This window comes from Macrotis lagotis, chromosome X (genome assembly GCF_037893015.1).
Source record: "Macrotis lagotis isolate mMagLag1 chromosome X, bilby.v1.9.chrom.fasta, whole genome shotgun sequence".
NCBI classification, from domain to species: Eukaryota; Metazoa; Chordata; class Mammalia; order Peramelemorphia; family Peramelidae; genus Macrotis; species Macrotis lagotis.
The window spans coordinates 449,342,321-449,356,573 of NC_133666.1; the positions used below are offsets into that span (position 1 = coordinate 449,342,321).

At 35.8% G+C, this 14,253-nt stretch overlaps 1 protein-coding gene across 2 annotated transcripts in view; it reads right to left on the bottom strand.

Moving 5' to 3' along the window:
• TAF4B (TATA-box binding protein associated factor 4b) overlaps positions 1 to 14,253 on the bottom strand; it is a 198,833-nt gene that overhangs the window by 128,207 nt on the left and 56,373 nt on the right. For both annotated transcript variants that reach the window (XM_074203027.1, XM_074203028.1), the window contains exons 2-5: positions 11,954 to 12,096; positions 7,448 to 7,648; positions 450 to 614; positions 223 to 345 (exon numbers count right to left, since the gene is read on the bottom strand). In XM_074203027.1, the coding sequence (XP_074059128.1) occupies positions 223 to 345; positions 450 to 614; positions 7,448 to 7,648; positions 11,954 to 12,096 (632 nt within the window). The remainder of the gene's footprint in view (positions 1 to 222; positions 346 to 449; positions 615 to 7,447; positions 7,649 to 11,953; positions 12,097 to 14,253) is intronic.

Below are 14,253 nucleotides of genomic sequence, written 5' to 3' on the forward strand. Positions count from 1 at the left end.
TAACATCATTTTTGTCAAGCTAAGTTAGCACTATTCGTTTTAAGGTTTGCAAATTTGTTAGAAATAACTTACCAACAGGGTATCAAGGTGGCCCAATGGCTAGAGCACCCTCTCTAGAGTCAGGAGGACTAAGCCCAAATTAGCCATCAGACCTTATTAGCTATGTGACCCTGGGCAAGCCACTTAACCCTGACAATCTCACCTCAAAATGAAATAACTTACCAAAAGATTTTCCACAAGCTTCTTCACATTCTGCCCCATTTCAGGGGACTGAGATCCACCACATGCTAGTTTTATCAACATTGCAAGAAAGTTTTTACATTTTGTCACATTCTCTAGCATTTCCTAATTAGGCAAAAAAAAAAATATTTCAATGAGCATAAGGCATTTATAACAGATGACATAATAGACTGTAGAAGTAAAGAAAACCATTTCAAGAAAATTATTACCACAGAGATACTAGTCTGTACAGTTGCTGGGGTCTCAACTTTCTGAGTGTTCTCTTGTAAGGGGGCTGATGATGATGTTTCAATGACTGAAGACTTCAGAGGTGTTACAGTATTCAATGGTTTTACTGGGGTAACTGTGACAACACTGGCCGGTGCAGTCACAGACTGAAAAAAGAAAAATCAGTCACATGTTGGCACTAGTAATACACTCCACTCCTATAATGATGGCAGTATCTCACTCTATCCTTAACTGGTAGCTAGAATGCTAACAACACTATCAAAAGCTAAAGGCTATTCTTCATAAAAATTTAGTTTGATATAAAAAATTCTTTTCCCCCTTAAGTATAAAAACATACTGATTATGCATTAATTTATTAGTTGTTTCTTATTTTGACTTCTCAAATAAGTACATAAGGGAATCATTTTAACCATGGTATTCACTTGATTTCATTCTGAAAAACATTTTCCCCCCTTCAACTGAAATGAGACATGATTCTAGCACCATCTGCAGGACAAAGGAACCTGATGTTAGGTAGCTTGTTTTTTTTTCTAAAAAATATCAGATAAAAGAAAACACTATCATTACCTTTAAAAAACAAAAGTATCAGATAAAAGATATGCATACCACATGCAGAAAAGTCCAAGTTGAACATTTGTAGCATATGGAAAAAAAGAAGACATGCATCATTGAAACTAAATTTGTAAAGATGTTCTAGGATTTAAGATTTTTTTTTTTACAAAATGCTACACATGGAAATTTCATTCCAAAACAATCAATAAGTCAAAGTAACCTCTATAAATACACAAAAAATAAATTTAATCAAATTCCTTACTATACTTAAGAAAACCAAAGATCACCAAATACACACTTATAAATGTTTGTGAGGAAGGAAGCAATTTTTCCAAGATCGTCATGTACAAATTTAAGTGGCGTTTTTTTCTGTCTTTTTATATGTCAGGGTTCTTAATCTAAGGTCTATTAACATGTTTTATTTTTAAATGCTGATATCCATAAATCAATATAACTAAAACTTACTTTTAAAAAACTTATATATTTTATTTCATGCATTTCAAAAATTTTTTTCCTGAAAAGTCTAGAGGCTCATAAGACAAGGAATCTATGACACAATGAAAGATTAAGAACCCCTAACATGGAAGGACTTGTAATTATCTGGACATGAATTTGAGTCAAAAGTGTAGTTAAGAAATAATTTCCCGGGGGGCAGCTAAGGCAGCGCAGTGGATAGAGCACTGGCCCTGGAGTCAGGAGTACTGAGTTCAAATCCTACCTCAGACATTTAATAATTTCGTAGCTGTGTGGCCTTGGGCGAGCCATTTAACCCCATTTGCCTTGCAAAAAAGAAAATTAAGAATTTCCTAAATTGCCTCAATGTTATCATACTTCTAAGGGATTAAAAAAAAAAGAAAAAACATTAAGAGAAATCACTATCCTGGACCTTACTCTCATCAATAAGGAGAAATTAGTTACTTGAATAGAAATGACAGGAATATTTTAATAAATGACTGAACACAAAATTTTAATATTCTTGACTTTTCTTTTTGATTTAGATTTGAAATTTTACTATGTTGGGATACTACCTCTACATCTAACTGGTCCAAAATTATACACACACACACACATACACACATATAATTATAAATAAGAATCAGAACTTGAATCATACCCTTTCTGTCTCCAAATCCAGATCTAATCAGCAAAGCCAAACAGCTTTCTCATGTTAATAAGAGAGAAAAACAAACCCGGGTATAGTTGAACAACTGGCTAGATTTGAAGAGAACATAAGAAAAAAACTACAATGGGAAAGAACACTAGCTCTGTAATCAGAAAACAGATTCAAAATCCAGAATTGATGCTTACTACCTGCATCATCTTGGGCAAGTTATTTAAATCTCTCTCCCCTACTCCCAGCCTTAGTTTCCTCATCTATAAATGAAAGGATGGACTAGATGGCTTTCTATGATTAATGATCATAAGGCTAAAATTCTACAAGGAAAAGAGATAGAAAACTCAATAATGAAATTCAAAAGGCATAAAAGAAAATAAAGAAATAATGAAATAATGGGGTGAAAGGGGGATCTAAAAGGATTTACAGAGGCATGGAAAACAGTGGAAAACCGGGTAGGTAATGGGGTGGGAAGCTGTCACAAAATTGTAACAATATTGAGATATAACAATGTAAACAGAAATAAAAAAAAAATCATCATGATTAAACTTGGTGAAGGAGAAGAGACAGAAAAAGATTTACTTCCTTTCCTTCTTTGCCAGAGTAAGTGATTCTAGATATGAAATATTTTCAGACATCCTTGGAGGTTCTGCATACATTTCCTCTTTGAAAGGGGGGGGAGGGGCAGCTAGGTGGCATAGTGGATAAAGCACTGGCCCTAGAGTCAGGAGTACTTGGGTTCAAATCTGGTCTCAGATACTTAATAATTACCTAGCTGTGTGGCCCTGGGCAAGCCACTTAACCCCGTTTGCCTTGCAAAAAAAAAACTAAAAGGGGGGGGGAACTTCATCTATTCAAAAAATGAAGTAATCTACAAAATGTATCCAAGAATTTATTAAGTACTTGTTAAGAGCCATGCACTATGTTAAATTCTACAGATTAAAAAAAATACAAATGCAAAGATAGTGTTTGCCTTAAAGAAACTTAACATTCAAATGAGACAGGGTACAAATAGAAGAGAATGGGAGGCAGGGAGAGATACTTCAGTCAGTAAAGTTAAAGGGATATTAAGTGATATCATTAAGAAGTAGTGTGATAAACCTTATCTAGGAAGAGAAGTAGGATAAGCAATTCAAGGGGAGAAAGGGAACTGGCAATAATGGGGAAGAAGATCAAGGAATAGAAAATGCTAACATGCAAAGGAAGATCAAGTTGGCAAAGAGTATTAAAGGGAATGATAAAACAGTATTCTGAGCTAGACTGGAAAAAGATGATGATCAAAAACTTTTTTGAAGGAAGGGGGGAAGGGGAGAAGGGGTGTAAATGTCTGAGACCAAAAAAATCTGGGAGTGGCTGCTCTAGATAAAGGCAGAGACTGTACACAGGGTAGAAAGACAGCAATAGATAAAATAACATAGCAAGAGAGTGCTACTACCTTGAAAGAATAAGAATCCAAAGAAATCTCCAGAGATGAGAGCTTTGGTTGGATTTCATAAGACAAAGTCCAATACAAAATATAGTATTTAACCTGGCTTCCAAAAGTCCAACAACACAACTATACAAATACAACAGGAAAGACACATTTAGAGAAAGACTGTACAGAGAAAAAAATGGAGCCTTCAGACAATATCCTGAATAGGGCAGTATTACACACATACCCCTCCTCAAACACACAAAGACACACATACCCACTCACTACATTCACACATATACACATAACCAGAGGCAGAAACACCCCCACAGCCACAACACTTCTACAACCACCCCCTCTAATGTACCTAGAATATCCCTTAAGAGAAACATGCACAGTTTCCAAAATAAGGAAAATGATAGGCCAGTCAGATTCTATATCTGGAGATTTTCAATTCTAGGCCACAAGCATATTTATTGGAAAACATCAGAAAGAGGGGAACCAGCATAGGAGGGCCTTTAGGTAATGCTATATGTACATCTATCTATGAAAGGAGATATTTTATCCCATGATAGTATCTGTAAATATATGAAATGTCACCAGGAAAGGGATTAAGGGATTCTGGTAAACTAGTTCACTTTTGCCTTTGTACACCCAGTTCTTAACTCAGGGCCTTGAACATAGTAGGTACTTAAATTTTTGTCATATGAACCCAGAAGGTACAATGAGCAGCAACAGGTAACACATGACAGAGAAGGAGTTCAGTTTAGTGTAAGAAAAAAACTATTGAACAAATATTTCTGCAGAAATGGAAAGGGTCATTCCTGGAAGTAATGCATTCTTCAGATAAAGGCTAGAGGATCATTTGTAGGGGGATATACAGTAGGGATTCTTCTTCAGATAGATAATGGACAATACCTATCAGGTACCTCCCAACCTCATAGTATGAATCTGTGATTGAAATTCACTAAATTCACTTCATTGTCTAAAAGAACCTTTCTGTTTAGCAACTGTATGTTAAGTCAAAATAATAGAAATCACCTATGACTTTAGCTGATGACCATTTTATGAAAACATTCCCTTTATTTCAAGGTTCTTCCTCTTTATCATTGCCCAGGACAACCCAATGAAACTTCAACCTAGTAGAGAAGAAACCAAAAGGTGAACCTCATGAAACATGTGGCTTGGTAGAACCTATTATAGGGTTGGGGGGAATGTAGCCTTAATGACACTTCTTATTTCTATTAAAGCAACTAGGTGATACATTGGAAGTATTAAAACTAGAATCAAGAATACCTAAGTTAAATCCAGTCTCATTCACTTACTAGCTGTGTAACTATGGACTAATCATTTAACCTGTGTGCCTCAGTTTCCTCAAAAGAAAAATGGAGACAAATAATAGCACTGATTTCTCAAGGTTGTTGTGAGGAATCAATGAGATAATATTTGTAAAGGACTCAGCACAGTGGCTGGCACAATAGGCATTTAACATGTTTGTTTCCTCCTTTCCTTCCTCTATTAGCCACTGACTGTTCTGACTGATAAAAGCTCAGAATACTAACTTCATTCCACACTCTAACCTCTACATCTAACCTCTACCTCCACTCTCTACATCATTAATGGTAGGTCCCTCAAATCCATCTTTTTCAAACTACCAAATGCTTCCCCACAATTCTATGAGATTCCTTGACTGGCCCAGAGAAGTTCACTCATCTCAGCCTTTTCTGAAGGATATCCTCATAGTCCTCAAGCTTCCATTCAATCACCTATACAAATCACAAAAAAAGAAAATGATGCACACATCTTGTATGTGTGGATGATGAAGGGGCTAGGATTTGAGTTCTGGAGCCAGTAATATTGAACTAGTGCACTAAGGAATGTCACCAGAATATAACTATCACCAAGGAATTCATCACTAAAAAAGAACTAGACATACAAAAAAAGTTATTTGGGAATTATATATCAGGGCTGTCCAAAATGTGGCCTGCAGTGCAAGTTTATGTGGACCTCTGTGGCTTTACTAAACACTCCAGTAAATGAAACCAAGCTACTGCAGAGCTCTCACTAAAATAGCAAATCAAAATATTTTGTCTATTGCTCCAATTAAAAACTTTTAAAAGTAAGGTTGGGAAGCCCTGTTGAACAGCATAAATAGGTATTTTTCCTCCCAGCTCAAATGTCAACAAGTACTGTAATACAAGAAAATACTCCTTGAATTCCTTTAGAGAAAGAATATTTTAAAATTATAAAAATGTTTTTAGTTTCAAATTTACTTACAAATTTCTGATGATTTCCATATCCACATCTAATTTTCTACCAAGAAACCTAAAGTGGTGCTGATTTTCTCCATAAGGAGGACATGAATATTTTTCCTTAATTTCATTTTCTGAACTAAATACCTCAATGTCAAATATTTTACTATTTGGTCTTTGAAGTAATTCATTTAAAAAAGGTCAAGTAGTTCCACTCTGAAGGATCTTGTCCTATCACCAGCCATGGCCCTAATTCTATTTTTTCACTTGGTTTAAGAAGTAAGAGATCGGGGCAGCTAGGTGGCACAGTGGATAAAGAACCGGCCCTGGAATCAGGAGTACCTGGGTTCAAATCCGGTCTCAGACACTTGATAATTCCCTAGCTGTGTGGCCTTGGGCAAGTCACTTAACCCCATTTGCCTTACAAAAAAAAAACCTAAAAAAATAAAAAAAAAAGACGAGATCTAGACATTTAGTTTCTTCTCTCTCTCCTATCAAAAGAATTTGGTACTGTTATTAAAACAGGCACATAATCATCTCCATTTCCAAGGTCTGGCATTATTCTCCTTGTTGTATCATTTACTGCCATTACTACCAAGTTAATCTCTAGACACCAATAAATTAAACCACAAGAAAAAAGACTATGTTTGAAATCAACTACTAAACAAGCATCCAAATTCTTACCAGTTAATTACTTTCTAGACATTTACAAATTTATCCTGCAAATTCTATCCTTAGAGCTGCTTCCAAGTTCAGTTAGTCGACTTCCACCCTATACAATTAAAATTCTCAGGGGCAGCTAGGTGATGCAGTGGATAGAGCACCAGCCCTGGAGTCAGGAGTACCTGAATTCAAATGCAGCCTCAGACACTTAATAGTTACCTAGCTATGTGGCCTTGGGCAAGCCACAGAACCCCATTTGCCTTCCAAAAAAAAAAAAAAAAAATCTGTTTGCTATAAGTGAGAAGAAAGTTGAAATTTATAACCTTTTGTACCAAGAATCCCCCCCCCACATAGTTCACCCTAATGGCATTATCTGAGGCAACTATTTTTCACCCAAACCAGTTAGCTCTCTGAAATCCATGTAAAAATCTGCCACCAAACTATCCTGTGATAAACTGGTTTTCAAAGAAAAGAATCACAAAAAAAAACAGTTAACTCTTAGGGATCTATATTTACAAAACTGACTTTTAACTAAATAGTTAAGCACTTCTTTTGCTTTATCCTTATCAAGTCCCAGATTATATACCAGGCTAACCTCTGACAGACCCCAAAGAAATCCAAATTCTATTAATCAAGGTATTACATAAAAAAAGACTAGTGGATTCAGAGGTTCAACTGTCATGTCTTATCTCCCATGACTTTAGGCAAATAACATTTCATCATAGGCTCATTTTTTTCAACTTTAAAATGAGAACCATACTCCTTATATACAATCTATTTCACACTGTAAATATGTGTGAGCTATTACTATTTTAGGTACTCTGGGAAGTCTTTCATCTTTAATAATTAAGTGATTTACTTGGCTAAAATCAAAGAACTACCCTAAATATCTAATTTATAGAAATAAGAGTCACTCACCTATTGTATCAAAGAGATGAAGAATATATAACACAGATATAGACAGTCAAGAGACAGTGGAGAACCTACCTGGACTATGGAAGGTTTCTGGAAGGAAGGTACCACAGTACTTCCTAACTGTGTCACAGTTTTCACAGGGGCAGCAACTGCTTTAATGGGTGTCACTGTCTTTACTGGAGCCACTGCTTTGACAGAGGTCACTGCCCTGACCGGAGCCACTGCCCTGACTGGAGTCACTGCCACTTTCTTAATTAACTGTGTACCAGAGTTCTGAAAAGAAAAATATAAAAATAAACAGGATTATTAGAATTTGAAACAGTTCATTAAGAAAACAAACATTCAAGGATTTTTAAAGATCTGTAATCTTTCAAATCTGTCAGTTTCCCCCCACCTAATGTCCTCTCTCTTCCCTACCCAGAAACAGCCAGTTCCTGCTTTGCTGTAGACTGGATTCCTTCTTTCTTGCAGAGCACATCTGCCTTGTCTCTCAATCTCTGTAATCCCTCATTTACCTTAATTTTTTCTTGTTTAAAGTATATGTCTTTCTAGGAAATTGATGCCAACCTATCTATAACATTCAAAAACATTTGAATAAATCCTTTCCTTCCCAATAAGATAGTGACCCTCATAAACTAAGGGATAATGGTACTATATACAGCCGATCTAGTCATGCCCACACCAAACTGAAGAAGAATGAAAAAAGTTTGGCATAACAAGAGTAGCAGGTATAGATGAATGCTCCTCAGTGATCATTAGTTTCCTTCATTCTGACACCACATCAAGATCATATCACCAAGCTCTGGATTTTATCAGGACCAAGTTTCAGGTATATTCTTGCCTCTCCAATAATTGTCATCCTTTAATCTTTCAAGTTTCTAGTCCTCTTTCCTCATCCACATTTTTAATCTCTACTCCACTAAATATGCCAACTTAAACACTTGCTCTTAGTTGAGACCAAAAGTCTCAACTAAGGGGGAAGTCATCAAAAAAAAAAGATAAAGACCAAAGTCTTCTCTATTTTGGAAAAAAATTCCAATACAAAATTTCTACTGAAAAATATTTGCAAGCTCAGGGTAGAGAGCATAGGATTATAGATTTTTTTTTTTTGCACTGAAGGGGATTTAGAAGCCATCTAATCCAACCTCCTCATTTACAGATGAAGAAACTAGGGTCAAGAGGAAGTGACTTCCAAGGCCACACAGCAACTAAGTGAATTTGAGCCCAGGTCCTCAGATTACAAATCCAGTAATCTACAATACTACATACTACATACTGGGTTTCTCTTCCCTTCAGACTGAAAAACTTGTACAAGGTCAATTTAATTCAATATTTATTAAGTACCTACTACAGGCCAGGCACTGCTGTCAAGAAAATTACCTTCTATTGGGAGAAACAATATTTACACTTTGCAGAGGAGATGGGTTGGATTAGATGGCCTTGGAGGCTCCCTTCCAACTCTGAGAGTCTGTGATTCAAATTATACGTGATAAGACTCAGCTACTTTTAGCTTTGCCTCTCAGGTATGTTTGGATTATTTAGTTATTTGTGTCACCCACATGGAGATCCTCTCTGTTACTTATTTTTTCATCCTCCATATATTTTATGAATTGAATTCAATCTCTAACAATACTTCAAATTCAATATGCTCATTACTGCCCACTACTATAATAAATAAAAAAGCAAAAAAATCTGCCTTTCTTCCTAATTCCCGTATTTATGGAGAGTGTACAACCAGTCAATCTTATGTCAAGTCCTGTTTTTCACAGAGGCTGTATCTGATGGGCTCGAGTTGAAAATTAATCATAAAAAATCATCTACATAAGGAATTCTTAAACCTTTTTCATTCCAACCCCCACTCCGACTTTCAGTAAACTTTTCTGTGTCGCCAAGTCAATTTGAAAGGAAATAGATTCAATTTACCATTCATATGCAATGGAAAATGAGAATAATTTCAAAAGCATAATACCATTATATATCAATTATTGTAAGTCCTTTACAAGCTTCTCATACCTCTAGAGGGTATACATACTCCAGGATGAAGCCCCCTTGATCTAAATCAGCTCCTTCACTTTAAAGAGGAAAAATCTTTTTTTTTTTTTTTTTTTTTTTTTTAGGTTTTTGCAAGGCAAATGGGGTTAAGTGGCTTGCCCAAGGCCACACAGCTAGGTCTGTGTCTGAGACCAGATTTGAACCCAGGTACTCCTGACTCCAGGGCCGGTGCTTTATCCACTGCGCCACCTAGCGGCCCTCTTTTTATTTTTTTAAAGATTTTTATTTATTTTGAATTTTAAAATTTTTCCCCTAATTTTACTTCCTCCCCCCACACCCCCACAGAAGGCAATTTGCCAGTCTTTACATTTTTTTCCATGGTATACATTGAACCAAATTGAATGTGATGAGAGAGAAATCATATCCTTAAGGAAGAAACATAAGGTATAAGAGATAGCAAGATCAGACAATAAGATATCAGTTATTTTTTTTTCTAAATTAGAAGTAATAGTCCTTGGTCTTTGTTCAAACTCCATAGTTCTTTCTCTGGATACAGATGGGATTCTCCACTGAAGACAGCCCAAAATTGTCTCTGACTGTTACACTGATGAAATGAGTAAGTCCATCAAGGTTGATCATCGCCCCCATGTTGCTGTGTTTTTGTACAGTGTTTTTCTGGTTCTGCTCATCTCACTCAGCATTAGTTCACGCAAATACCTCCAGGCTTCCCTGAATTCCTGTCCCTTCTGGTTTCTAATAGAACATTAGTGTTCCATGACATACATATACCACAGTTTGCTAAGCCATTCCCCAACTGAAGGACATTTACTTGATTTCCAATTCTTTGTCACAACAGGGCTGCTATGAATATTTTTATACAAGTAATATTTTTACCCTTTTTCATCATCTCTTCAGGGTATAGACTCAGTAATGGTATTGCTGGATCAAAGGGTATGCACATTTTGGGCACAGTTCCAAATCTCTCTCCAGAAAGGTTGGATGAATTCACAGCTCCACGAACAATGGAATAGTGTCCCAGATTTCCCACAACCCTTCCAACAATGATCATTATCCTTTCTGGTCATATTGGCCAGTCTGAGAGGTGCGAGTAAAGAGGAAAAAATCCTAGTCCTAAAGAGGGCCTGACATCCTAACTGTATAAAGATGATAGCCAGCCAGGAATCAAAGTTTTTAAATCTTGCCAGTCTCACCACTGTTTTAGCCTGGTTCATGTCCTCATAAGTGCTCAGTTTAACCCTAAGAGTGGTCTCTGCTTAGATTACCTTCTTCCCATCTCTCCCTTTTTCCCTTCCACATAATTCCCAAACTGATGTTCCTGATGTCCAGAAGATCACTTTCCTATTTAAAAGCCATAAGTGGCTTTCTGTTTTGTCTTCAAAATAAAGTGTAACCCTCGTGATTAACAATGAAGATCCTTCACATAATCTACCTATTCATTTCTATTTCATACTATTCCTAGTTCCACTGCACTGCACCATACAAATTTGCTTTCTAGTCAATCCTGCATCTTGGTCTGTTCCATTGCATTGCCCATCCTCATTTCAACCCTTTATATCTCAGTCTGTTAAAATCATCCTTTTCCTTCTAATTCTAGTCAGGTATCTATTCCATCCCTAATAGTTACTCTATTTGTACCATTTTGCTCCCAAAAGTTAAGTAATATTTAAGATTCTCAAAAGATAAAAGAAACAGAATAGTTTTTTAAAATGTTTCTAACAAAAATATTTTAAATGTTTTTGTATTTAGATGGTTATTGGACTAAGTTCTATATAACTAAAAAAATTCACTACTTATGGGGATATTCTCTCTCACACACAATTTTTCATCTGGCACTAAATGTACTAAAAAAGTCAAAAAATGCTGACTTTAAGTTTATATTTTTGAAATCAATAATATGAAATGTGTATATATTAATGTGATATATGTATAAAACATTATGACAATACATGACATATAAACACATGATAACATGAATTTCTGTGATCAAAAGTAAAAGTAGCATTAAAGTTTCTGAGTTTGGGGGGAAAAAATGAACTTGCCTTAAAAAAATTACTAGAAATTCTTTTAAGTTAAAAAAGAAATGAAACTAACACTTTTGGTTAAAGTCAGGGCTGTCCAAAATGGGCCACAGTGTGATTTTATGCAGCCCCCTGTGAGTTTACCAAGTGCTTTAGTAAAAGAAGCCGAGCTACTGCAGAGCTCTTACTTAAAATGGCAAATCAAATTATATTGCCCATTGTTTCAATAAAAACTTTTAAAAGTAAAGTTGGACAGCCCTGATCTAAGTAATTACTAACTTACAAAAAACAAGGTCGGGTTAAATGGGCTTCTCCAAGGTTATAAAATAGCTCATTATACAATTACTTCAGAAGTTTATTCAAATCAAATATATACAAAAGGCAGTCTCACTATTAGGTATATTAAGTATAACCTCACTTTTCAGAGAACTGATAATGAAACCTTCCCCCCCTTCCTTTCTCTTTTGATGGTGAGGTAGAGAATAAAAAGAAGAGGATGTGTATATATGTTGTCCACAAGGTCATGGAAATGATTGATTTTACTTACCGATACAGTACAGATTTTGACTGCATGTGTACTTGATGGTACAGTTGCTCTTACATTCACAGGGCTTGCTGTTTCAGCTTGAGCTAAAGCTTGTTGGGACACCAACATTAGCTGACCACTATTACTTCTTATTAGAACAGTTCCTGTAGAAGAAGAAAGCAGCAAGTTCTGAAATTAATACATTTCCAAACCAATACTTTTTAACATTTCCTTTTCCCCTACTTCTTCCTTATCCACTACAAAATCTCTGATGGGGGGAGGGTTACCTACTCATAACTGAAGCATGCTAAGCTTTTTAAAACCACAAATATGAGCAAATTAATCGCTGAAAGAATGATTATAATATTAAATTAGCCTTTTAATTACAAGGAAAGGTTTAAGGGGGAAGGGTAGGAATAATAACTAATAAACACTTATAAAAATAACTATTAAAAATTTATTTTAAAAAACCCTAGGAATATCCATTCTACTCTCCCAAGCTTTTTTTTCTTAGGCTAATTTTTTTTCTATAAAATAAAAACAAAGATTAATTAAATGGCTACTCTGTACACAGCACTGTACTTAAGAGCTAAACGTTCACTATTAAACAATTTCGGTGTTCTTATAAATTAGTTACCCAAGACTCCTAGGGACGATCTATTTAAGCAGATGAAATTTAGACAATGTTCAAGCAGCTTCTTTGCTTTTCATATTTCAATACTTTTGAAAAATGTCTCCACAAAAAGAAAAAATATTAATATTATTAACCCTCAAGGGATTTGATCTCTCTGTTATGGATTTTCCAAAGCAGAAAGAGCATTTCAAATAAGAACATTAGAAAAATACAAGATATAAAACATAAATATCTTCCATAAATTAGTTGGTTTGAAGAATACCAATAGTAATTGCTTACTGTGGATGGTACGTCCAATTTCATAATCAGAGTAAAGCCAACAGCAGTTTTCATTTGCTCTATATCACAATTTAAGACTTGAATGTTATCTCTGGCCTAAAGGAAGTCAAAGATTTTTTTTAAAGCTGAAAACTTAATTCAGCAATAAAGTCTCTACTGCTTTAATAAATAAAATTTTAAAAAAGAGCAAAACTAATAACTTATTGTCTTATCTTGTTATCTCTTATACTTAATGTTTCTTCTTTAAGGATATGATTTCTCTCTCATCACACTCAATTTGGATCAGTGTACAACATGGAAACAATGTAAAGACCGAAAAATTGCTTTCTGGGGGGTGGGGGAGGGAAGCAAGATGGGGGAAAAATTGTAAAACTTCTCTATCCAGTTCAGGAATGTGCAAGACTGAAAAAATCTTGCCAACATTTCTAAGCAAAGTTGAGGAAGAGGAAGCCAGTTCAGGAAGGTGGGTCCTAAAGCCAGCAACATCTCAAGCCACTGACCTGCTGAAGGGCCCCCACAGCTCCCTACCATGTAGTAGCTGATTTGGGACTAAGAAGTTAGAGGTCAACACCAGCATGGAGCTTTGCAGGACACAGGGTCACCACAGTACCCAGGTGCCCACCAAAAGGCCTAAAGTCAGTACTCAGAGCCCCAGAGCCCAGGTTGTGAGAAGACAAAGTCAAAACAGCAAATGAACAGACCCAGCAATGGGTAAAGAGGGCTGAAACTAGCACTCTGACACACAATTTAAAAAAAATAAAGGGGCGGCTAGGTGGCATAGTGGATAAAGCACTGGCCTTGGAGTCAGGAGTGCCTGGGTTCAAATCCGGTCTCAAACACTTAGTAATTGCCTGGCTGTGTGGCCTTGGGCAAGCCACTTAACCCCATTTGCCTTGCAAAAACCTAAAAAAATAAAAAAATAAAGAAAATACATTAACTCCAGCAAAGCGCCCAGGCAGGAGTCCTGGACCAAATCAATCTCAGGAAAGAGGGAGAAAGAGAGAAGGAAGGGTTGGGGAGAGGGCATCCAATATTCTAGACTCTTATCTAAATCAGACAAAAGGCTTTAGATACATACAAAATATTTGATAGAAAAATAAGTAAATTTAACAGGAAAATAGGTCAAGCCAAGGCATGATAAAAGGAGGATTGAGTAGGAGTCTAATCCATAGGGTAGCAAAATAACTTTTTACTTCAAAAGATAGATCAAAGGGGAAATTAAAAGGAGAGGAAAAGTATAAAAACCATAAACCAGGTTCAAAGAACAAACATTAAGGAGCTTACAATCTAATGGAAGTAACAGCAAAAGTATCTGGAAGAATAAGCTACATGTAAGAAAAATAGGAGAAAATTAACAGAGGGAAGGTACAAGAAGGGTTGGGAAAAGTTTTCTGTCAAAGTTGGGATT